Source organism: Sturnira hondurensis, unplaced genomic scaffold (assembly GCF_014824575.4).
Source record: "Sturnira hondurensis isolate 20B ecotype Veracruz unplaced genomic scaffold, ASM1482457v3 Scaffold0000880, whole genome shotgun sequence".
Taxonomy (NCBI): domain Eukaryota; kingdom Metazoa; phylum Chordata; class Mammalia; order Chiroptera; family Phyllostomidae; genus Sturnira; species Sturnira hondurensis.
Window position 1 is genome coordinate 6,086,462 of NW_028073511.1, and position 26,304 is coordinate 6,112,765.

At 36.0% G+C, this 26,304-nt stretch overlaps 1 protein-coding gene across 6 annotated transcripts in view; it reads right to left on the minus strand.

Annotated features, from left to right (window-relative positions):
- The window catches only part of SUPT3H (SPT3 homolog, SAGA and STAGA complex component), a 482,255-nt gene extending 456,261 nt beyond the window's left edge, over positions 1 to 25,994 (minus strand). For 4 of the 6 annotated variants that reach the window (XM_037054117.1, XM_037054109.1, XM_037054100.1 and 1 more), the window contains exons 1-2: positions 25,713 to 25,994; positions 11,676 to 11,776 (exon numbers count right to left, since the gene is read on the minus strand). In XM_037054117.1, the coding sequence (XP_036910012.1) occupies positions 11,676 to 11,776 (101 nt within the window). In that variant the 5' untranslated portion in view covers positions 25,713 to 25,994. Of the gene's footprint in view, positions 1 to 11,675; positions 11,777 to 25,712 lie in introns of those variants that run through there. The other 2 variants (XM_037054091.1, XM_037054124.1) reach the window with 2 other exon arrangements.
- Between the last annotated feature and the right edge of the window lie 310 nt (positions 25,995 to 26,304).

Consider the following 26,304-nt stretch of genomic DNA (forward strand, 5'->3'; position numbering starts at 1 on the left):
TTAAAAAACCTGTTAAGTCTCCCCATGGCTAGTGTGGCTCGGTGGTTTTAGTGCGGGCCTGCAAACCGAAAGGTTGCTGGTTGCATTCCCAGTCAGGGCACGTGCCTGGGTTGTCAGCCAGGTCCTTAGTTGGGGGCATGAGACAGGCAATAGATCAATGTATCTCTCACACATCAATGTTTCTCTCCCTCTCTTTCTCCTTCCTCTCCCCTCTCTGCAAAAATAAATAATATCTTTTTTAAAAAACAAAGAAAAATGTTAAGTTTTTCTTAACATTTCTTGGCTTTTAGTTTACCTGCTGAATTTTCTTTTAATCACCATCTGCTACAAATGTGATTGAATCAGCTGTTTGCTGATGAATCACAGGGGCACTGCTACATAACATTACTGCACTCGTTTTCAAAGTATGACCCTTAGACGACAAGCATCACCTGGTGAATTTAACAGAAATGCAAATGATTGTGCTCATCCTAGATTTACTATTCAGAAAGCCTGGTGATGAAGCCCAGCAGTCTCGTGATTTAGCAAAGCTCTAAGGCGATTCCAATGCACCCTAACTCTAAAAACCACCACATTAGAGGATTTATTCTTTATAAGGAACAAGCTGTTTCATTGGTTTTCATCAATTTAATTTGCCAGAATACTTCACTAATAATGCAGTATAATCTCTAAAATACTCTACAGTCTGATAAACAGGTCATCTGTCAGTAATATGACAGGCAACCAAAGAATGATTACTTAATACATTGTTCTATCCACATATTCTGTATAATCAATTCATGTTGTCACTGTTTTCTTTTATTAGAAATTAACTTCTACATGTCCTAAATAAAAAGGTCCTCTCTTCAAAAAAGACTTATTTCAAGTAAAACTATAAAGTGGCTCAAAAATACAATTACTATTTTCAAAGGTTTTATAAGTCACAAGAAAAAAAAATGACCTAAGCCAAAGTATAATTAGAAGTAGCATTACCATTACATGAAAGATATACACAATTAAGTCAAAGGGTCAAGTAGATTCTAGATTAAACTCTATTTTTAGAGATATAATTCATTAACAAAATGATAATAAACTGCCAGGACAAGAAAACAAACAGGTGTTAATGACAGGAAAGTTGTTAACATAATATATATAACACATTAGTAGGTCCAATATGAAAGAAGCATACTATCAGCTCAAAGATTACCATTTTGGCATTCAATAAAATTCGACTCCCTTTCATTTTCTTTTTGTTTTTTATTCTTTTTTTTTCATTTTGTCTTTTAAATTCAGGAATATAAAATTATTTCATCAAAGTGATTTATAGTATTTTAAACTAAAAGCCAGTATCACACTAATGACTATAAAAAGCAATTCCATTAAAATCAAGGTCTATGATGCCCACTCAGTTATTAATGTTCTGGAAATTCTGATTTTAAAAAGAAATAAAACCACCATTTGTGGATAACACACTTCTCTAACTAGAGAGCTCAGTAGAATCAACTAAAAAATTAATTAAATAAAAAGTGTTTTTTTAAAATTATATTTAAAAAAAAAAGTGTTTTTTTTTTAAAGTAGTATTACCACGATAAAGCCATCCATAATGAGGCCAAACATTCACATGCACAAGACCATACTGCAAAAATACAGTTTACTACAAAATTAACAGAACTTCTGAGAAATAAAATAATGGTATTTCTAATAGAACTAGGTACGTAAGCTCCATGAGAATAGTAGGGTTTGGGGTTTTTTAAGACTTTATTCATTTATTTTTAGAGAGAAATGAGGGAGTAGGAAAGGAAAACATCAGTGTGTGGTTGCCTCTCACATGCCCCCTACTGGGGACCTGGTTCGAAATCCAGGCACGTGCCCTGACTGGGAATTGAACAGGCGACCCTTCAGTTCAGAGGCTGGCAACTTAAGCCACTGAGCCACAGCAGCCAGGGCAGTAGGCTTTTGTTTTACTCACTGCTACATCTCCAAAGCCTAGAAGAGTGCCTAGCCCATAGTAGGCACTCGACAAACAATTGTTGAATGAATAAATGAAAAGTATTTGGCATACAATAATCCTTTAGATCAAATGTGGTCTACCAAAAGATGACAATCTAAAAACGGCTTCTTACATATTCACTATGAGATAAGGAGTTTGCATCAGAACATGCATCACTATGCACACTATTTAATTCAACTTTTTTTATCATAGGAAAACCCTCTCAATGAAGGGAGCACAGGGAGACCAGCCACAAAGAGTTCACAAACTGGCTACGCTGGGTGGCACTGTGTTAGACTAAATGTTGGGAGCTAAAAATGAGAGGGAAAAAAACAAGTTCAAAGAATAATTTATAAAAAATATGTCTGACTGCTGAGAAGTTGTCAAAATTAAGTCACTGTGTCTTTTAAATGAAGGTTATGAAACAAAAACAACAAAAAAATTAAAATAAGCTGTTTTGTCAGCTAAATGTCAGGTTCTAATCGGGAAATTTAGACATCCTAGTAAGTGTCTAAATAAATGAAGTCGATACTTTCAAAGGAGTCTGTAACAGACGGTCACAGATACTATGGCACATAAAGTAGTCACAAACTAGCCCTGGCCGCATAGCTCAGTTTGTTAAAGCATCATCCCAATACACCACAAGCAACCAATGAATGTGTAAGTGGAACAACAAATCAATAAATCAATCTCTCAATCTCTCTCTTTCTCTTCCCCCGCATTCCTCTCTCTCTCTCTCTCAAACCAATAAATTTTTAAAAGTTATGCTCTAAATCAAGGCTGTCAAACTCATTTTCACCAGGGGCCACATCAGCCTTGCTGCTGCTTCAAAGGGCTGAATGTAATTTCAGAACTGTATGAATGTAACTACTCCTTAAATAGTTAAGCGAGAGCTCAGCGCTGCTGGGTAGAAACAAGGTGGTGGGCCAGAAAAAACAAGGTAGAGGGCTGGATTCGGCCCATGTGCCTTGTGGTTTGCCACCTGTGATTTAGGCAAAACTAAGCATATTCCTAAGTTACCTTCTCTCCCTAACTCCACTACTGCCGTTACCAAATCTTGACCACTCTCACTTTCCCTACCTCCCATCCTTGCCAACCTCAGCAATGGCCTTGTCTACCTCTTCAAGGTGGTATAAAGGATTATTAGGCAAAGCTAAAAATATTACTTTGAACTCTTCTTATGAGAAAAAAGTTTTTTGTGTGTACTGAACCCAGCAACTGAACTAAAATTCCTAACACTGTTTTGTTGAGAAAACAGATTAAGTCCAAAACAAAGGACTTACAAATAAACTTTGACCTGCTACCTAAAAATTTCAGCTATTAAAAATAACGGCAAAACCCAGAATAAGGAGTAAACTCAACTCTCAAAACTGATACTAAGTTTATGCACCAAAGAGCAAGTGATTTTTCTAAGACTTGTGAAAGCATGTCAGCCTTTTCCCTAGCTTATGAACTCTTATTTTAGGTACAAATCTAATAACTTTTATTACTAGTCTATTAATGCCTGGAAACAGCACTAAAAAAGTAGAGAGGTGACAGCAACAAAATTAGCAGCTCCAAAGGAGAGAGAACATAAAAATACTACAAAAAATATGTGGGTTCTGAAAGCACAGCAAAGTAGGGCTATTTATCACAGGAATAGTCTATACTTATGTCTCTATGGTACCCCAGGGCACCCCTATAGTACAACTGGATCGCAACACCTGTTATCTACAATTAAGTTTCAATTAAAAAAAAATTATATTGTACCTGGTAATCTGTTTATACATAGTCATAATTGTATATAATCTACTACAGAAATATTTTCATCAAAATGGTCTTAATAAGATCCATCTGATCAGTTAGATTAGCTCATATACCTATAAAGAATATATTAAATATATGTATTCTCTATGATTTATATTTGCATAGACATCCCTGTATACAATTCCATTCATCAGAATAAAGTTTAACATACCTATAAAATTAAACTTGTCTTTCATTTCCAACATGCTCCCCATTCAAACATAAGGCAATAACTGCATGATTTAAAGTTGAGGGGACAGTTTGGCTGATTTTTACATACTACAGATACAGCACAATTTTACATTTATGCAAGAAAAACAAATATTAAAGAAAACTGAGCATTGTTCAGAGTCTCTAATCATACACTAGTTAACCAACTCACTCATTAGTCTGTATCTATCCAGTGTCATTTCAAATAAACTTTCTAAATGTAAAATTATTTCATTAACCAACTTTAAAAGTAAAATGAGTTGCACAGATCAATGTCTGAAATCTGAGTATAAAGCAAGAAGCAGAAAAAGAAAAAGAAAACTCCTTAAAATTTGCACTTAGAATTTGTTTTGGAGCTTGATAAAATGATTCCTAAAAATTCATCTGGAAGAATTAAAATAGAAAAAAGAGAAGAAATATTTTAAAAAGAAAAGTTATGCAGATGACCTTGAACTATAATACCAAATATTAAAACATATTAAGAAGCTATAATAACTAAAGTAATGCGGCACTGGCAAAGGAATAGACAATTCAATGGAACAAAGCAGAAAGTCAAAAATAATAATTTATCTCATAAAGGCAGCATTTCAATTATGAGGGAAAAGGAAGGCTTATATAATTGTGGTAGTAACACCACTGGCAAACCAATTTAAGGCAAAATTGTTTTAACTTAGAACCCTGCCTGCCTGACACTGTACAACAAAATAATGGATTAAATATTAAACTGTAGCAACTAAAAGCCTGAAATATAAGAAGTACACAATGATAAGTACAAAACTGAAGGTAGGCCTTTCTGTCAAAAGTAGACACAATAAAGAAGTTTAAGACTGATTTAGTTACATTAAAAATAAAAATTCACATATTAAAAAGAAATCACTATAAACAAACCTTAAGGAAACCAAAAGATGGGGGGAGAAGGGTTAGGAAGACTGACAAATATAATCAACAAAAGATCAATGTCTTGAATATATTAAAAGTCTTCAATAAACAATAGAGAAAAACAAGAACTCAGCCAAACTGTGCTAAGAATATGAGCAAAACCAACAAAGAAATACAAATATTTTCAAACTCAGTAGTCAAAGAAAAGCTGTAACATAACACAATGTTTCTACCACTAAACGTAAGAGACGGAGGGGGACACTCTTATAACTGTTGACAAAAATATATATCAGGCCAACTTTCCTGGAGGAAAAATTTGAAGTTACTATCAAAAAACCATTTAGACTCAAAACTTCTTCTTCTAAGACTTTAATATAAGGTAATAGGTATCGATTCTCATTAGATCATTTTTTTAATAGTGAAAAAACTAAAGATAACAGTATGGTTCAGTAACAGGGGATCAATAGCATAATAGATACCCACATAATAAAATAACTTTCTAATAATATAGAAAGTTTTTCACAGTATATTAAATGGGAAAAAAAGAAAGGAGAGTAACCAAAAAAAAGCACAACAATGGCTAAAAATTACTAAGTCACACACATGGATATCCAACCCAAAGTATAAGACTCTCTCAGACAGGGATTAGAGGTAGGGTTTTGTTTTTTTTTTAAGATTTTATTTATTTATCTTTAGAGGGGAAGGGAAGGAGAGAGGGAGAGAAACATCAATGTATGGTTGCCTCTTGTGGGATCCCTGCTGGGAACTGGCCTGCAACTCAGGCATGTGTCCTGACTGGGAATCAAACCATGATCCTTTGGTTCGTAGGATCACGCTCAAACCACTGAGCTACACAAGCCAGGGCATAGAGGTAGTTTTTATTTTCTTCTTTTGGCTTCTCTGTGTGAGGATCTTATTGCCCCTCCTGACTTAAGTAACTCATATACAAGTTTCCTCAGTTTCCTTGAATAAGAAGAAATCCCTTTTGCTTCTACAGGCTCCAAAGTTCACCAAAAAGGAACTCAACTACAAAATGCTATAAAGTCTTCAAACTAAACACAAACACATGTTTTTCTTTCTCCTTCTGCCTATATAAGTTTATTTATGTATGAATAATATGTTATATATGTTACATTACTCAATATTTGCAAGGCATACTGTAGTTGGAATTATCACTCATTAAAGCCTTTACAGAAGGTCATCAAAAACCTTAAAGAAATTTGTCCTAATACTCAAAGAAGAAAAGGGGGAGGGAGAAGAGAAGGAAACAGGTTGAGGAGGAGATAGATCTGTATCTAAATATAAAAGTTCATTGTCATCATACATGTAACACTAAAAAAGTTAGAAATACCACCTAATATACAGCTTTTACCTACATTTTCTCACTGTCAGCAAAGACTGTGACTAAATTATTATTTTAATTTGAAAATCCTCTTCATATTTGTTATATTTATAAACCAGTGTGTATCTTAAAATACTCCAAACAGACTCATTTCACAGAAAGTACAAGAATAAGTTTATGCACATATTTTAGTGTACTGTAAATATAAGGAATTAAAATATTTCATAGTGAGAAAATATAAAAGTAATAAACATTTAAATATTCACCAACAGTGTGGTCATGTTGATATCCAAAATTATGAAATATTACAAATATGAGCAATCAATACACTTGGGTACATCATTTCTATGCAAAATTATACTTTCTCTTCATTACTGATATGGCCTTGTTTAAGAAGATTTGGTGATTAGGTTTAGGAAATTGAAATAAATACTGTGATAATATAAAAATAATTTAATCCAATAATTTAATTTTTACTTCTTATAAAAATTAGACATCATTACTAATAATGGTAATTAAACAATTATTTACCTTTCACATTATTATTTTATATACTAGTCACACCTACACTGGTAAAAGTTCATTTGTTCACTAAATTCTGTAAATCAAAAGTTTAATTGATTGAAATGTAATGTAGCATAATTTGTCAAAAGCATGGACTCTGTTGTTACACTTCCTGGATTGAATCCAGGTTTTACCAATTACTATAATGGCAATTTTTGGTGTGTTACTAACCTTTATATCTCAAGTATCTCATCCATTAAAGGGAAATAACAGCATCTACCTCATAGGGTTGTATGAAGATTAGAAATGGTACATGGAAATACTCAAGGGAGTGCCTGGTACATATTATGCTCTATACAAGCATTCACTATTATCAACAATATTATTAAAGCATCTCTGGATTTATAATATATTAATGTTAACATTTATTACCTTTAATAATTTTTCCTTCCTCCAGTTTTCTGAAAAGCTTAAAAGAACTCCCGAAACTCAATATTTGAAGGAACCTTGTGTCAGTTTAATAACCGTCTCCTACTAACTCATATATTTAAAAGAATCTTACATGTACATCGATTTTAAAGGGACATATTAAGTCTCTTTAAAATTAGATTGAGGTAAGGATAGAAGTGGTAACATTCTTTTATACAACTCATAAATTCAAAGTGCTAAAGCTAAATGATACCATTTCACACATGCAATTATGCCCTAGATGAGTGCATAGTGAATGCTTGTTGCTAAATATCCCAAAAATTCCCAAGAAGAACAAAATTATTGAGAAAATTATTAGTTTGGTTTTGAACATACTAAGTTTCAGGTGTACAAAGAATACTTCATAGACATCCCGGGAAGCAATCAGAAAGACAGACCTGAAGTCAGGAAGCTTCCCCTCCGAAGTTCATCGCCTCCTCCTCTGCCCTACCGTGGCACCTGTTGCACCTGCTACAAGACAATTCTTTGTCTCCACAACCTTCTCTACTGTTAGACATAAAGGCATTTAGGTCCCATCATGTATGGGCTCAACAAATGTGCATTTTTAAAAATGCAAAGCTTGAAGAACTGTACAATTAAATTTTAAAAAGTTATTTTTCAATTGTGGATTTTAAATAAGGCTGAAATTTTCATTTGGAAGAATTCTTACAAAATATAAGTAACATGTAAATAAAATCCTTCTTTTTTAAAAAAATTTAATCACATGAGAATTACTAAATGTTACCTAGAAGTGAAACTTTGTCGTCATCACCAGATCTATAAACCTGAAAAAGACTAACACAAGTCAAGAAATATATAAATATGAAAGAGAGAGTCCAATGACGACTTCTCAAAGTACGCTTAAATTAAAAATTCTCAGGAAGTTTATTAAAATACCTGCAATGTGAACTGAAAAGATGCCGATTTCTCATTTACAGGCCACTTAGGTTCAGTAACTTAAAAATGAAAAACCTCAGGACCCTTCCAGCACACATCATTCAAAGAGCTGTGATGAGTAGCATATGGCAAATGAGCTCGGTTGTAAGCACTAGGTAAGGGAGAGCTGCTGTCACCCCCAGCCCACTAGCTTTTGTTTGACTGCTAACCCTTTCATTTAAAATCTGTAGAAGCACTTCCTAAAGAATGCTTCACCGGCAGTATTTACCACCCAAACTTAAAATATGGTCAATTCTATCAAGGCTCCAATAGCAGAACAGACTGGCTGCCAGTTCTATATTTAATAGCAGATCATGACAATTTCAATTGTGCTCGACAACTACACACCTGAAATCATTCTCTGGAAATGATGCTACAATACTGTTACTTATTTAGAGGGCTGGGACCCAAGAGAAAAACAGGGAAGACAGCAGCAGTAGAGGATTAAAAAGACAGCAGTGCAATACAATACAGTCTTAGAACTGTGAAACTGCAGGAAAACAAACAAACAAACACAAAAAGGTATTCACAGAATGAAATTTCTACACAGAATAAACACAGGGACTTAAGTCTACACTTTCTCACTTGAAATCACATAAGCAAGAATCAAATGTCCATTCATTCTAATTTTATATTTTTTAAAAAGCCTGAAAGCTTTATACTAATAGAAAATATTGGTAAATTAAAAAGTATTCCTCCAATCGGCCCTACTTTTTTGCTCTGTGAAGCAGTTCATAAGGGGAAAAAATAACTTCAAACTATAAATGATGAATGTAACTATGAGGAGTGGCCTCTCTATGAGGTCTGAAATAGAAGGAAAATGTATATTTCTTCCAAAACTGTAGCCAACAATAACTTTTGCATTCTGAATCCAGCTTAAGCACATTAGTTGGGAAGATGTAAAAGTATTTAATAAGAAAGTGCTGAATTTAGATTTTATTTTCTTTTTTTCTCAGTTTTCTTAAGTAGCCTGCAGTCTATCAAACACACTAAGTAGAACCTCTCCTAAGTATAAATGACCAAAAGAAAATATAGCTTTCTTCTTATAGACAGCCATTTCTAGAGATCAGGCATCAAACTTTTTCGATAAAGGGCCATATAGTAAATACTTCCAGCTTTACAGGCCATGTGGGCTCCATCACAAATACTCAAATCCACCATGTAACATAAAAGTAGAGAGAGACAATTGATAACTAAATAAAACCTTATTTTCAAAAACAAACAGCCAGTCTATGGGCCCATGGCTATAGTTTGCTGACCACTGCTGTAGAGCGTACTTTTCACCTGACAACAAATACATTATTTTAATAAATACAACCAAGTATAAAATATGATGTCTGAGATGTGCTGTAACATACTACATTAAAAAAACATGGAGAGTGGAGGGTAAAGGTTAACTAAGACTGGCAAAACATAGTTATTGTTAAAGCCAGGTGATGGATGCATGGGTTCATTAAACTGTTCTCTTTAATATATATTATATATAGCCCTGGCTGGTGTAGCTCAGTGGATTGTGCACGGGCCTGTGAAGCAAAGGTGCACTGGTTTGATTCCCAGTCAGGGCACATGCCAGGGTTGCAGGCCAGGTCCCCAGTAGGGGAAGCATGAGAGGCAACCACACATTGATGTTTCTCTCCCTCTGTTTCTCCTTCCCTTCCCCTCTCTCTAAAAATAAATAAATAAAATATTTAAAATATATATATAATATATAATATGTTTTAAAACACAAAATAAATCAGTAAATTGACTCTACAGGAAAATGAATTTCCTCACTTTACTATAAACCATCTAAAACACATTTAATGTTTTTAAATATAATTAACATAATACATAATATAAAAGGTTCCCAAAATAAAGTTACTAAACTATAATGAAAAAACTTAAAAACTTAAACCAATAAACTGTATATACTAAAAGTACACATAAAAATTAACCCTTAAAATTTTTCCATAATTTAAAATAGTTTCATCTCATACAATTCCTAAAGTAATACATTTATTTTACTCTTATCTAACAAAATGTGTTTCCAATTTTTGTTTTGGAATATAATTACTTTATAGGGCAAATACTATGTTAACATAAAATAGGTTTATTTTTTCAAATGAATTAAATAATTTTTCTCGGTTTTCAATCTAGGCAATAAATATTAATAGATACAGCCCACATAAACAAATGCTATTCAAGATCTTTAATAATTAAGAGTGCAAAGGGATCTGAGAACAAAAAAATTGAGAACCTATGATCTAAATGTCTTCAATGTCGTTTAAAGTATGTTCACAAGCAAATATTAGATTCATGGTCAAATGCATTTTTTCTTAGAACAATAAATATCATACAGTGGAGTCAATCCACTCTGAAGGCTATCAACACATACCATCAAAAGGAAGACACTTAAACCTTCAAAAGAAACATTCTTTTAAAATCACTGGATATGTCAATAGGAGAAGATCTCCAGTGTATCGTCCCCTTATGTAGACAATTATCTCCTGAATCAATAATAAAGAAAAATGAATATGTGCCAGCAGACATTTCTAATAAATATGCTATCTCCCATTAAATCAAGATATGCAGTCCCGCTCTGGCTGGTGTAGCTCAGTGGATTGAGCACAGGCCTGCGAACCACAGGATCCCCGTTCAATTCCCAGTCAGGGCACATGCTTGGGTTACAGGCCAGTTCCCAGTGGGGAACGCACAAGAGGCAACCACACATTGATATTTCTCTCCCTCTCTCCTTCCCTTCCCCATTAAAGATAAATAAATAAAAATCAAAAAATAAAAATAAAAAAGATATGCAGTCCCTTGCAAGAAGCCAGAAATCAGGCTGAAAAGGGCCTTAGAAAAGAAATCTCAGTGACTGTGCAACTTTTCAAAAACAACATGTTTTTCAAATGTTCTATTTTTCAATGTTCTGAAATACCCTGATTTCAAATATTATCAAAATTAAAAGTTAACTTACATTAGGCTAACAGAATCANAAAGATAAATAAATAAAAATCAAAAAATAAAAATAAAAAAGATATGCAGTCCCAATGCAAGAAGCCAGAAATCAGGCTGAAAAGGGCCTTAGAAAAGAAATCTCAGTGACTGTGCAACTTTTCAAAAACAACATGTTTTTCAAATGTTCTATTTTTCAATGTTCTGAAATACCCTGATTTCAAATATTATCAAAATTAAAAGTTAACTTACATTAGGCTAACAGAATCACTGTGACATTTGAGAAAAACTGAGAACTTTGTGAAAACATTTCAACTATCCCAGACTATAATCTGTACCAAAATTTTCTAAATCTAAAATCAAAATAGTAATAAACAATTCATAACACAGATAATAATTAGGACAAAACATTTACATAATTATTTATTCTTTTATAAAGATAAACCAATACTTTTCTAATATAGTACCATTGTAGCATTTTTAATGCTGTTCCTTTTGTTTGCATATGGCTATTTAAAATATTATCAATTTCATTTTTACTTAAGTACAAGTTTCCCAATTAAGTTTTATAAATTTAGTTATTTCCATTGTCTTTTATAAACATGAATAAATTTAATGCATTAGTAAGAAAGATAGAGACATACTTACATCATACTCTGCAATTCTGAGGCGAAGCTTGTAGACTTCCCTGTATTTCTTCCACTACTTGAAGTGGCAGTAGACATTGGGCTGGCTGCCGTGTTATTCATCTAAATAAAAAGAAAACACAAAATATACTTAAACATAAATAAAAGTAAAGAAAATAAAAGCAATTATAAATTACTTCAAAAAGTACAGAAAACTTTAAATTTTTTATTTTTTAAAGGTTTTATTTATCTTCTACAGAGAGGGGAAGGGAAGGACAAAATGAGGGACAAAAACATAATGTGTGATTGCCTCTCATGAGCCCCCCCTCCGGCGACCTGGCCTGCAACCAAGCATGTGCTGCCCTGATTGCTAATCGAACCTGCAACCTTTTGGTTTGCAGGCCTGCGCTCAATCCACTGAGCTACACCAGCCAGGGCAGAAAATTTCAAATTTCTCATTGCGTGTAAATCTAATTTGTTTATACTTAACATTCTTTATTAAAATGAAATAATTAAGTGGGAAAGAACTGCTTGGCCATGTATGATATCAAAAAACTACACACTTGAGTAATAGAACATTCTGATACATATTTTGCAGTAGGTAGTGCAAGGAAAATATTCATTAAATATTTTAATAGAGCTCAGTGGTTTTCAAAATGTGTTCCAGGGAGCCCAAAGATTGTCTCCTACTGGCCCCCAAGCATAAAGTGTATATACCTAGTCAATTCCATCCAGAACACCAGAACAACTCTGATTTTATACATAATGAGGTTCATTTAAAAAAAGAGTTGCACAACTGTAAGATACAAAATGAGAAAACAGCACAATCCAATTCCTACAGGAACCAAACCCTAAAATACAAATAATATAAAGTCAATCAGATCAGAAATATTGTTATACTTTATAATATTAGTTATATAATTCATCAATTTTAAATTGTGTGACTTTTTCTTTTTTCTAAGTATATTTTATTGATTGTTATTATAGCTGTCCTAATTTTTCTCCCTTTGCCACCCTCTGCCTGGTACACCCTTTCCTTCCAGCAATTCCCCCCCTTAGTTCATGACCATGGGTCATGCATGTTAAGTTCTTTGGCTTCTCCATTCTATACTATTCTTAACATCCTCCTGTCTATTTTGTGCCTACCATTTATGCCTCTTATTCCCTGTACCTTTTCCCCCATTCTCCTCTTCCCCCTCCCCACTGATAACCTTCCCAATCATCTCCATTTCTGTGAATCTGTTCTTGTTCTGGTTGGTTGTTTTGAGATTCAGTTGTTGATAGCTGTGAATTTGTTGCCTTTTTAATGTTCATAGTTTTTATCTTTTTTTTTCTTAAATAAGACCCTTCAACATTTCATGTAATAATGGCTTGGTGATGATAAACCCCTTTACCTTCACTATGGGAAGTACTTGTCTGTCTTTCCATTCTAAATGATAGCTTTGCTGCATAGAGTAATCTTGGTTGTGGATCCTTGCTTTTCATCGCTTTGAATACTTCTTGCCAGTCCCTTTTTGCCTGCAAAATTTCTTTTGAGAAATCAGCTGATAGTCTTATGGGAACACCTTTGTAGGTAACTGTCTCCTTTTCTCTTGTTGCTTTGAAAATTCTTTCTTTAATCTGTAACCTTTGGAATTTTAATTAATGATGTATGTTGGTGTGTTCCTCTTTGGGTGCAACTTGTTGGGCACCCTGTGCTTCCTGAACTTGTATGTCTATTTCCTTTGCCACATTAGGGAAGTTTTCTTTCATTATTTTTCAAATAAGTTTTCAATTTCTTGCTTTTCCTCATCTCCTTCTGACATTCCTATGATTTAGATGTTGGCACATTTGGAGATGTCCCAGAATCTTCTTATACTACCCTTGTTTGTTTGGGTTTTTAATTATTTTTTCTTCTTGCTGTACTGATTATTTTTTTCTTCCTTATATTCCAAATCGTTGATTTGAACCCCAGCTTCCTTCCTTTCACTGTTGGTTCCTTGTAGATTTTTCTTTATTTCACTTAGTGCAGGCTTTTCTTCTTCCTTTATGTTGTTGCCATACTCAATGTTCTCTGAGCATCCTAATCACCAGTGTTTTGAACTATGCATGTGATAGGTTGACTATGTGTTTCATTTTAGTTCTTTCTCTGGGTTTTGTTCTGTTCTTTCATTTGGGCCGTATTTCTCTGTCTCCTCGATTTGGCAGTCTCCCTATGTCTGTATCAGGTAGAGCTGCTTTGACTCCCCGTAAAAGGCACCTGTACATTCTGTGGAGCGGAGCCTTAGGTAATCACCAGGGTGGGGTAATCTGCTTCACTGTTTTCTGGCTCTGTGTATTGGGAGGCCTCAGAAAGGGGACTGTGCCACTGCCGGGCTTCTGTGGTCTGCCCAGCACTCGCCCTGTTTCCACGTACTTCCCCCACTCCTAGTATATGGGACTGGCGCCCAGCCTGCTGATTCCCTGGTGTTGAATCCCAGAATGAGTGGCTCTGCATACGATTTAAGACTGTGCAGACAATTTGCTGAACGGCTAAGACTGTTCAGGCAAAGTTTCCTGGAAATCCTGCAGTTTCTTCTGCTGCCCTAACCCCCACTGGTTTTTACAGCCAGGAGTTATGGGGATTTATCTTCCCAGCACTGGAACCCTGAGCTGTGTGGTCTGGCCTGGGGCTGGGATCTCTTGCTCCCAAGATATCCCTCCCAATTTTTAGCCACCACACATGAATGTGGGACTGACTGTGACTGTTCCACCTACACCACCAGCTCTCCATGCCACACTGTGTCTCCACCCCTCCTACCCATCTGAATGATTGTAGCTTCCTTAAATCCTTGTTTGTCAGGCTTCCATACAGTTCGATTTTCTGACAGTTATGGGTGTTGTTTTAAGATTTAGCTGTAATTTTTTTATTCTTTTTGTGGTTGTGCAAGGAGTCAAAGTGTGTCTACCTACACCCCCATCTTCTAAATTGTGTGACATTTTTCCCATTAAAATTAAGCTGAGGCATCATGGGAGAACTAGATGACAATCTTAATATATCTCATTTTATTTCATGCATGTGGCAGTCCCATAAACAAGAATTTGTAAAAATAACATTAAAATAATGAAAGTAGATAAAAACCTCAATTATTACACAGTAAGTGCTCAATAAATGTTAGCTATTAATTCATGATCATATAAACCTTGCAATACTATAACTTTAAAATAAAAATACTTTGCAGATTCTAAAAAAGAATTAAATTTAGAACAAGTAATAAAATAAAGCAGTACTAAGACCTTTAAGTGAAGTAAACTAGGAAGAGTCTGGAGATAGACTGCCTAGATTTAAATCCCAGGTCTGTTACTATAATAGAACTTTGGGCCAATTACTTAATTTCTCTGTGCTTTAGTTCCTTCATCTGTAAAATGACAATAATTTCACCCTCTCAGTGTTGTCAGGATTAAATGAACTAATGTGTTCAGAACAGTTCTGAGCACACCTTGGCTATTATTATAAATAGAAAGATCTTAAGTATTCTCTCTCTTGATTTGCTAAAAGTTTTTATATGATAAATTTAGATTACCCTCATTTCATAATCACAAAAATTTAAGAAACTTGAATATTTTCACTGAAAAACCTTAGTGCAACTCAACAAATTTTAAGTACAATAGCTTCCTTATAAAATAAGTTCCGTTTTCACTATTGGCATCACTTCTGCACTGGCCACCCTACCTCAAAAACCTCAGTAGTTCTCTCTGACTCCTTCTCCAGCACCCTATAATCTATACAAAGGCAAATGAATTCTATTTTGTTTATGTTCTTACATCTCCCCCATCTTCCCCCACTTTTCTACCCTATGACTCTCTATGAGCTCCATTTATAGCTTCTTTCTATGTCAGTTCATTCTCCACATTGCTGCCAAATTTATCTCTTAATGCATCCTCTAATTTGACCACTCCTGTGGGCAATGCTGGCTAAAATCGATAAAGGAAACCTGAACCAGAACCATTCACCAAGAGCTGGGATGGAAGGGCTGGGCCCCATGCAAGGTAGCTGGGGGGGAAAAAAGGAAAAAAACTAATACAAACCACCACCTAGACAGGCCAAATTTACAGCTTTTGAGAAGGTAACAGGACAGAGATCTAAAACAAGGGCACACTAGCTCGGTGGCTAGATGTGAAATATCTCAATATCCTTCTGTGGAAGGATGTGTCACCTGCCAACATAAGCCCTAGGCTAGTCTGAGGGCTCTAAGGGCCAGGCCAAAACCAGCATATAGAAAATGCAAGAGCAGAGAAAGAGAAGGAAAAAAGTTTCACTCAAACTGAGCCTGAAAACCAAAATTCTGTAACTCATAAAGAAGCTAATGCTATGGCAGACCACCACATTTTTTAAGCCTAAATTTTTTTCACAAAGCTTTTTGGAATAAACATTTTTCTGCAAATAACACAGAGAAAAGAAAGATCACCACTTGAAACTCAGTTAAAGAAATATCACATCACCAATCCAAGATTGGGAGAATATAGACAGGAAACCAAGAACTTCCAGAATCAGGACAAAATGCTAAAAAAGAAACCTGACTTTCTCGAGGACCTTAGAAAATGTTTCCCTAATTGTTCCAACAGAAGACTGACAGAGTGATCTGATATCCTGAAGAAAATGTTATACCCAAAGATTCTGTATTAAGCCTAGCTTCCAAAAACAGTTATGGTTTAGTTCAGTCCTGTAAGATTTGAAGACATGCCGTTCTGTGGGATTACCCTACAGCCAAATGTCCTGAGACACTGCGGAAGCCATCTGCCCATTTCACGCTGCAAACCCAGTCACCCTGTTCTAGCGCTCTCTAAGGAGAAGACAATTCACAAGTAAATTCATATTAAAACCACAGCTTTCTTCGGCTGTCCTCCTACTGCAAATGTTTCACATCAAGAGTATTTATTGGTAAGAGGTAAAAGGTCCCAATCGCAGTTTATTATAATCATGATCATCCTTCCACAGTCAAGTTACTTAATTTTTAAATCAAACAGGTGAATAACATTTTTCTTGACATAAGTTGATAGCTCATTAGAATCTTTAAAATAATTATTTCCTGTACCTATTTTGTTTGATGATTTAGATAATTAACTTCTTTCGACATTAAGTTCTTTACACATCAAAGTTCTATCATTCCAGTGCTTTATTTCCTTTCTCCCAGACATTAAAAAAAAAGTCAGTTAAAAGCAGAAGCACTCAAGTCAATTTTCTCTAATAAATACAGTTAACATGGAACTGAAAACCTACTGTAATCTTCTCAATGGGTTAATGTCCTACAGTTGTTTTAGCTTTCAATTGAAATGCAGCTGTTTGCCATATTTTATAAAATGAATTCAGATGTGCAGATGGAGACCTAGATTATTTCAACATGCCACAGTTTAAATGTGAACCCAAGGAATAAGTTCATCTCTGATTAACACTTATATTTTAACCTGATCATTAAACCAATAGCCAATATTATGTCACATGTGTAAAATCCTGTTCCAGAGTAGAAAAACTGACATCTTTTAATTTAACATAATGAGATTTAAGGATATACTGCTTTCTTCAGAAAATACTGCAAAAACAGAATTTTTTAACCATGGTAAAGTTAAAAATCACAAATGTGAATTAAATAAAAATGCAATGAATGTCACTGGGTTTCTATTTATAGCTCATATTTTTGACAACTAAATGACCAATACCTCAGAGTTAAAAAATGTATTACTACTTACAGCACCCTCAAAACAGTATCAAAATCTGAGCTGTGAGGTCCTAACTGGGGAGCTCAGCTGATTAGAGCATTATCCTGATATGCCCAGGTTACAGGTTCAATCCCTGATGAAGGCATATATAAGAATCAACTAAGGAATGCATAAATAAGTGAGAAAACAAATCATTGTTTTTCCTTCTCTCTCTCTAAAATCAAGAATTTTGTTAAAATCTGAATTGTGAAATCCATCAGTCTACCCATTTATTAAGAGATAGTGGAATTTTTTATCATTCCTACTATTTCACTGCTGAGAAAGATGAATTCAGCAGACCTACGTACTGATTCTGAGCATGAGTCTCAATTCCAATCATTCAAACCTGAACATTTCACATAATATAAATAGAAAACCATTATACTCAGAACATTTTCATTTTCATAGAACTCCAAAGGCAGGAAGCAATTATGGTTAGGCCAACATTATTATACACTGCATTTTAGTTTTGTATAAAAAGAACCCCTCAAGTACTATGATCTAAATTTCTCCTGCTGTATATAAAAAAAGTGATCACTTGATCACTGAGAATGCAAAAAATAAAATGTACAAATTAAAAAACTTCTATACCTTGTGCTTGGGATAACACTATGGTAATTCCAATATATTTATATATACCTCATTTCAAGTGAACTTGGAAGGTATAAAATTCAAGTGTCCATTCAATTATCTGCTAAAAGAGAAGTGACAGTGACATGAATAATCCAATACACAATCCAAAAAACAGATGATTCACAAATTTTTGAAAATAACAGCAATGTTTCTGAAACAGCTTCTAACTGTATTTTCATAACTAACTAAAAATTCATCTTCCATACCAAAGAAAAAGAGCTCAGGGCCTGAAATTAGATGCATCTATCTTCTTCCACTATTGTGTAACTGTTCCCTCATCTTCAAACTGCCCACTGCTTAAAAACAGGGACACCACTTTATCTGTAATTTCAACACCTAATATACCGTCTGACATGGCTAAAGTTCAGTAAATGGTAAGTGAAAAAAATTACTAAGTGGTATAACAAAGAATACAAAGATAAGCAAAACACACCTCTGCCATTTACTGGCTTATAGCCTACTGAAGTTAACAGACATACCCAGTGGAATGAGCTTGGAGAGAATGCAAAAGATACTATGAGAGAAGAGAAGGAACACCAGACCCACTCAATTATTATGGGTTTACTATAAAGAGATTTTAACACTTGCTACAATCTGAACATAAACCAAATTTAACCTCAGTTAAAAAAATAGGTAAGTGAATAGCAAATTCAAACTACCCATATCTCATTAGTAAAAGTACTTTGAAAATTATGAAGTACCATAAAAAGTAATATATGATCTAAGGAAATATTTTGCCTTACCATTCACTGAGCAATTATATTTCCTAAAGTCTACCAGCATAGGAATAAGTATGTCCTAATCCAAATCAGTCTGATTCTAATTAATATGGGTAAGGAGCTATAAACAGTCATCAGGAACACCTAATGATAGAAAAACAAGTTACTAGGAATACTGTAAGTAGAGAACCACAATTTTATTTTTTATTTAATTTTTGTTGTATTTTTTCCTATTATCATTTAGTTCCCTTATACGCCACCCCCCCCCAGCAATCACCACACTGTTGTCCATGTCCATGTGTCCTTAGTCCTTTTTGCTCAATCCCTCCACCCCCTAATCTCCCCTCAACCCACTAGCTGTCATCTGCTCTCCACCGATGAGTCTGTCTCTGTTTTGCTTGTTAGTTCAGTTTGAAAACCACAATTTTAACACAATTACCAAAGACTTCAGAGACAGAAAAACTCCTCTGTAATATACGACACTACTTCCTGGTATATGTTCCCCATCACACCTGCTTCCATGTCCTGCAGTCCTATAGGAACAACACTGTTCTTCAGTTACACAAGATGAAAAACTCCAAGGCATGTTAGATTGCCCAGCTCCTTCCCTTCCTATATCCAGGAACTCCATGCCTGACATTTTTTTCTTATAAATTAATCCCTTCTAATTTCACCTTAATACTTTTACTGCATTATCTTTTAAACCTATCTCCCATCTTTCTAATTAGTTCTGCATATTACCTCCAGAGTACTCACTGTAAATATTTGTTACTCCTCTTCTCAAAAGCCTCCAATGGCTCCCCTTTGTCTACAATAAAGGCACCCCTTTATTTAAAGCCAATGCACCACCTGTGCTTGTAAGCGCTAGGGATATGGCGACTTAATAATACAAAATAGATACAATATAATACAGGAGAAAAGCACGTAAATATAATTTGAGGTCATGACAAATGCTATAAAAACTACATAAACAAGCTGATTTCAACCAGAAGGTAACATTTAATATAAGACCTGAGCAATGCCAAAAGTGACTTGAAATGTTTTAGGTTTTAAAAGGTAACTCCACTGCTGTGAGAATACCCTATAAAGAAGCAATGGTACAGGCAAGAAGACCAGTTAGAAAGTTACTGAAGTTGTACAGACAAGAGATAACAGTGGCCTGAATTAGTGAAACAAGTAAAGATGGTGAGAAGTGGTCAGATTTCTGGAATATGTTTTGAAGGCAGAGCTGACTTGCTGATAGATTAGACATGGAGTGTGAGAGAAGAGTAGTCAAGGATGACTACTGAAGTTGGGGCCTGAGCAACTGGTTGAATGGTGGTACCATTTACTGAGATCCAGAAGACTGGAGAGGAGAAAAAAATTCAGTTTGGGCCATGTTAAGTATGAGACAACTATTAGACACTCAAGTGGAGATGAAATCCTACAGAAGCTGTGACAGGTGTGGTAAGGCAGAAAAGTGAAATAAAGGTCATGGTCATAGGGTTTTTGTTAAGAAGAATAATTAATCAATATAGAAGACCCAAGTAATAAGGATCAACTAATCTCTGAAGTTCAGTTTCTTCACCTGTCAAGAATCTGTGCCTGTTTCAGAAGGATGTTATAAAGAAGACAGTGACTATCTCATAATAAGTACTCAAAAACTATACCTGAATTTGAAAAAAATACCACCTGTTACCTATAAAATTCCCAATACACAGACAGACATATAAACTGTGTTTACATATCCTAGTTGGCAGCTACATGAGCAATAATTTTTTAAACCTACAGATATAGAATCCCAGAGACAGTGTGCTCAAAAACACAGGAAGTAATATTTTTCTTCTTTAGTCTGACATTAAGGTAGGTTTATGTTCTATATGCTTTTATATCCAGTACTCTCTTATGAAAATATTGAGTTTAAAAAATTTTTATTCTTTGCAAAATAGTTCTTAAAATGCACTGCAAATGTGTTTACCAGATCATCCTAAAATACCTATGATCCAAACTCAGACAAAATGGCAAGCTTACTTTTCCACTATTGAAACACTGCTGTTTTTACATAAAATATTACACAACTGAATGACTCAATGGCTAACTTTTCGGATATGTGCAAAATTTTGGAGTCAATTATACTTCAAATAGTAAAAGGTAAGTGTATTCAACAAGGAAAATTAAACATCAAAATCTTAAACATCAAAATTCTCTTTCAAACTAGAGTCACATTTTAGAAATATTAAACCTTATGCAAAATCTCTATTGAATATAAACCATTCAAAAAAATATTTGATGTGGTTAAAAATATAATTCATATGACTAAAAAAAGGGAGATTTATTCCCATGTAGGCATGTAAAAAAACAGATGAATTTGTATAAGCATTTCAGAATTTATAAAGGGTCTTCCACCTGCATTAGCTCACATTTCTTCACAATCACCCTATCAACCAAATACCTCCCCCCACCAATGAGAAAGCTAAAAGAAAAATACCGAGTGAAGATCACAAAGCTAACAAAAGAAAACAGGCTTTGATTTGGATAGCTGATAACTGGAAATATTCAGCCCACATACACACAAATTTTAACAGAAAATTCACCAATCTTTTCCCATTTTAGTGCCTTAGTTTCTTCCATTTGTAAAAGGTACCCACCTCCTTTAACACACTAAATGTGAAATTACTGAGAAGTTGTACACATAGTAGTCAGGGGACCTGTTGCTAAGTTATCTTAGAAGCTGATGACTTCAAAAGCAAGTTCAGAATTCTTTCCTTAAAAGTAAATCTTAGGCAGGCGGATAAACAGCTATAACAGACAAATGCATAATCATGTAAATTGGCGGGAGGGGGACCAAAGACATCTGAGGTTCAGAACTACAGTTTGAAAATCACTAATTTCATCCAAATCCCTCATTTTTCAGGTGAGGAAACTGAAGTCCAGAGGGGTTTCTTGAACTGCCCAAAGACACATCACTATTTAGCGATACAGCTGGGACTAAAACGGAGGTCCCCTGACTCCTGGTCCAGAGTTCTTTCTACTATCCCACAAAGAACATACAAATAAAACTTGATTGTAATTAACTCACGAGACCTCCACAATGCGTTGGTCATAGTGAACTTTGTTGTGAAGTACCTGCCCATGCTGACTCAGTTAGGCAGTAAAGAGCTGAGCTGTGGAGTTCAAATACAGGCTCAAATACCACACGACCTTGGGCATGTCACATCCCTGCCTCAGTTCCCTCATCTTTAAAGTAGAAATTAAAAATACTCTTCTCATAGGTTGCATTGAAATAACATTTATAAAGCACTTAGGACTGTGCCTGGTACACGAAAACTCTCAGTTCATGATGATGATGATAACAGGAGAATCATCATCCAAGCAAAAGTATAGCTTCTTGAAAATATAGCACCAAGTATTATCATTAAACATGTATATTCTCAAAGAACAATAGTATGATTAGCAGTAGTCTTTTTTTATCCTCACCCGAGGGCATGCTCATTGATGTTAAAGAGTGAGGAAGGGGAAGGGAGAGAGTGGGTGGGAGGGAGTGACAGAGAGAGAGAGACGTCTATGGGTTGCTTCCCGTACATGCCCAACGAACGACCAAATCACTGCAACCTAGGTAGGTGCCCTGACTGGGAATCAAACCCAAGACCAACAACAGGACAACAGGACAACAACACTATAACCAACTGAGCTACACCAGCCAGGGCGGTAGCAGTCTTTTAAAGATTCAAAAACAAGTATGAAAAAGTGAAATATACAGAATTCCATCATAAAACCTCTATAGCATTTTAAATTAATTTATTTATTATTCATTTTAAAGATTTTATGTATTTATCTTTAGAGGGGAAGGGAAGGAGAGAGGGAGAGAAATATCAATGTATGGTTGCCTCTCGTGTGTCCCCTGCTGGGAACTGGCCTGCAACCCAGGCATGTGCCCTGACTGGGAATCGAACTGTGATCCTTTGGTTCCCAGGTCTGCATTCAATCCACCGAGCTACACTAACCAGGGATTTTTGCACCTCTTTAAGTAAACTATTAGCCAAATCTTTAACATTCTAATATATATTAGAAAGATTTCTGACTGATTTCACTATTCAACCTCGCCATAAAATAAAACAGGCATTTATTTTCAACAAGAATACTCAATATTGTGATATGATTGAATGGCCTCTTTGCCATCTCCCATACCAAAAACTATTTTCTTAGGGAAAACCAAAAGTCAAGCTGCCCATGATTTGTATCCAATTATAAGAAAAAAAACCCAAAATTTTTAAATTACCAGTGGCTTAAAGAACAAGTCACTTGCCGGTCTTATTCCAGATCTCTCTTCTGTTACTTAAGCTCAAAGGCAATAACTTTGTCACTACTTAAAAGTACATTTCTAGGATTGCAATATCCTCCTAAAATTCCATATTACAAATTTCAGAAGACCTAAAAATAGGGTGACCATATTATTATGTGGTTCCAACCAGGGCATTTTTGCCAGTGAACGGGGCTCTATTAATAATTATACTGAGACAAACAGACTCTAATATATGAGTGTCCCAGAAAAAAGTGGGGGATAAATCCCCACATAAGAGCAATCATTTTGATTTGTATGTGATGGCTTATTCTCTGCATATGCTTAATTCATGAGCTTTAAATTGTCTCAGATCTAGTGATTTTCTTCAGCCTTGAAACCAAAGTCATCATTTTACAGACATCAAGGCAGAGTTAAGGATGCTATCTATAAAGCTGTTTTTTAAGCTTAAGTTTCAAATTTAACTTTACAAACATTTGCTTGAAAAACATCTACATATTTCACAGAAAATAATATTGCAACACATCACTAAATTTCAGACTTACCTCTTCAAAAATTTTGAACACTAATAACCTGATAACCACAAAAGTACTCCTAAGATGGCCTGATACTCAGAAGTTTAAAAAAAAAACAAACCTTTCAAGTAAGAAAAACAAACCTCAAGAATAAAAGAGCTGAAAAGCTTTCACTGAAAACTAGTCAAAGTGATAAAAGATAGAGGAACCCATGGTCACAATACACTGTATGATGATTAAAGGGAACTCCAGTTAGTATTGTTATGGCTCTGCAAATGAATCTAGCATTAGCTGTACAACCTAGGAAACAAAAGAATGCTCTGCTTTAATTTGTAAAGCTGTAAATAACTACTAACAGACCCATGCTTTGAACTATAGTACTTTAATGAAAGGCATTATTTGAATATAATTATGATTCCCTAAGGCAGCGACTTTCAACCTTTTTCATCTCATGGCACACATAAACTAATTACTAAAATTCTACAGCACACCAAAAAACACATTATATTTTTGCTACTCTGACAAAAAAATCGGTATAATTTTGATTCATTCACACCAGACGGCTATTGTTATGTTGGCTGTTGTCAGTTTCTTATTTGACAGTCTGAGGAAAAGAGGCCAGTGCCCCTAACTAAATAGTCAGGTAGTGTATTGTTTTCAAAATTCTTGTGGCACACAGGTGAGCCTGCTGAGGCAAACACGTTGCTGAAACACACCAGTTGAAAAACTGCTGCCCTACGGCACTAAATGTTCCAAGAGTTGGCTTTTTTTACTTAAAACTCAACCAAAGCAAGAAGTGGAAGGAGTCTCAAAGTCTAAATTCTTGGCCTTATGCTGTGCAATAGGGCAGCCACTGGCCACATGTCACAATTTATATTTTAATATAAAATTAAAAATGAAATTCCTCAGCACACCAGCCACATTTCTAATTCTTAAGAGTCACTCATGTCTAGCGGACACCATATTAGGATAGCACAGATTATTACAGAGTATTTTCATGACAGAAAGCTCTACTGGGCAGTGATGCTCTAGACCTACGCTGCTCTAGATCTTTGCTTGAATATTTCTAGAGGCAAGAAACTTACAATAGCACAATAAAGTGCCTTCTGTTTTTGCAAAGTACTGTCAGGAAACCTTCCTCACAATCAGTCAAATCCAGCCTCCGTAACTACCACCAGAAATTCCCAAAATCCCGTCCACAATCTGGTCTGCAAGTAAATCTTCACAGAGCTAACTTAATTCCACCTATAAAGTTCTGCCCCTCATGTATACAACATTTAGAACCTAGGTTTTATTCATCCACATAAATATTCACCTTCCAACGAAACAGTTTTAAGTTTCTATCATCCTTATGGAGTTATGCTAATTTACCCACGTGTACATTAGTAACATTTGTCCAGGATCCGTTCTGAGCGTCACTATTACATTCCACTGTCCCTGTAAATCCACCCTCGTTTGTCAGACTGTTTTGAATGATTTTTAATTTAAAAAACAAGCTCACAGTCATTCTGAATTTCTTAAAACATGGAGACCGAAATTAATTACAATTACCATGTAGCCAGCTGACCAGCACCTGGCGCTGTTCTAAGTAAGCACTTAACGTGTGTTATTACCTCACATCATCCTCACGATTCTAAGCTAAACCACTACTATCCCTATTTTACAGACCAAAACACCCAGCCAAAGACATACTACATGATTTCCCTGGGAGTCACGGCTGTGGGCCCGCCCCACAGAGTAAAGAGTCAATCTTTTCTTTTCTCTAAATGCTACACTTCCAACTCTACCTAATTCTTCTTCCACCCTGCCCATAAACCAATTTCCTTTAAGGACTTTTCCAAAACACACTACCCAAATAACACGTGGAAGGTGTTTCTTACACCTTCCCCAGCAGCTCCAGCTTCTGCACGCCTGCCCCGCTCCCTCGCCCCATACCCACCCTTCGGTGGGGAGGAGTCAAGAGCCAACTCCACACCCCGAGGGAGAACCCGGGCGCCGCGTAGGGCCAGCGCCTCTCGTGACCGTCTTTCCTTCACCCATCCAGTGCAAAAGCCAAAATTACTCCCCCGCGGCCGCCCTAGGGCAGGGGCCAGGGCGGGGCCGGGGCCTTGACTAGCTGGACTCGCCCCGCGGCATCCCTCCCAGTTCCCGTCCCCTCCGCCGTCCGCCCCCGCACCGCCCGCAACGCCACCAACAACCTCTGTTTTAAGAACACTTGTAGGCACTGCTGCGCGTCCCGCGTGGAGAATGTGGGGGTAGAGATCGTGCGGTTTCTGCTGCTGCGGCCCGGGACACGCTTGGGTAGGGGCGGGGTGGGAGTGGGCTGAGAGTGTAGAAAGAGAAAAAGTGTTTCGGCCGGAGGGTGGTTCGCGGGGGTGGGGGGAAAATGGCGTGAGCCCGACTCTCACTGTAGAGCGTGGGCTGCGAAGACCAAGGAAGGAGCACTACAGACGCCCCCAACACTGGCGTCCCGGGCGCTGGCGCATGCGCGCTCTTCCAGGTGGCTCGCGGTCTCCTTTCCCAAGCAAGCCACTTCCGCCACGCTCTTTGGGGGCGGAGCATCGTGGAGCGCGCGGTTGGCCGCTTTCACCGCGGGCCTTGGATGTTGGATGTAGCCCGGAGGCCCTAGGACAGGCGATCTTGAACTTGGCTCGGGCACTAGAGCCAGGGCTACTGCGAGAGGAGTGGGGATGAGCTGAAAATCAAAGGGTGTTCAAGGGCCGGTCTTGCATTCTTTAACAATGAAGCTGAAGAGGGAATCAGTGACCGACAACTGGAATTTGGTTCCAA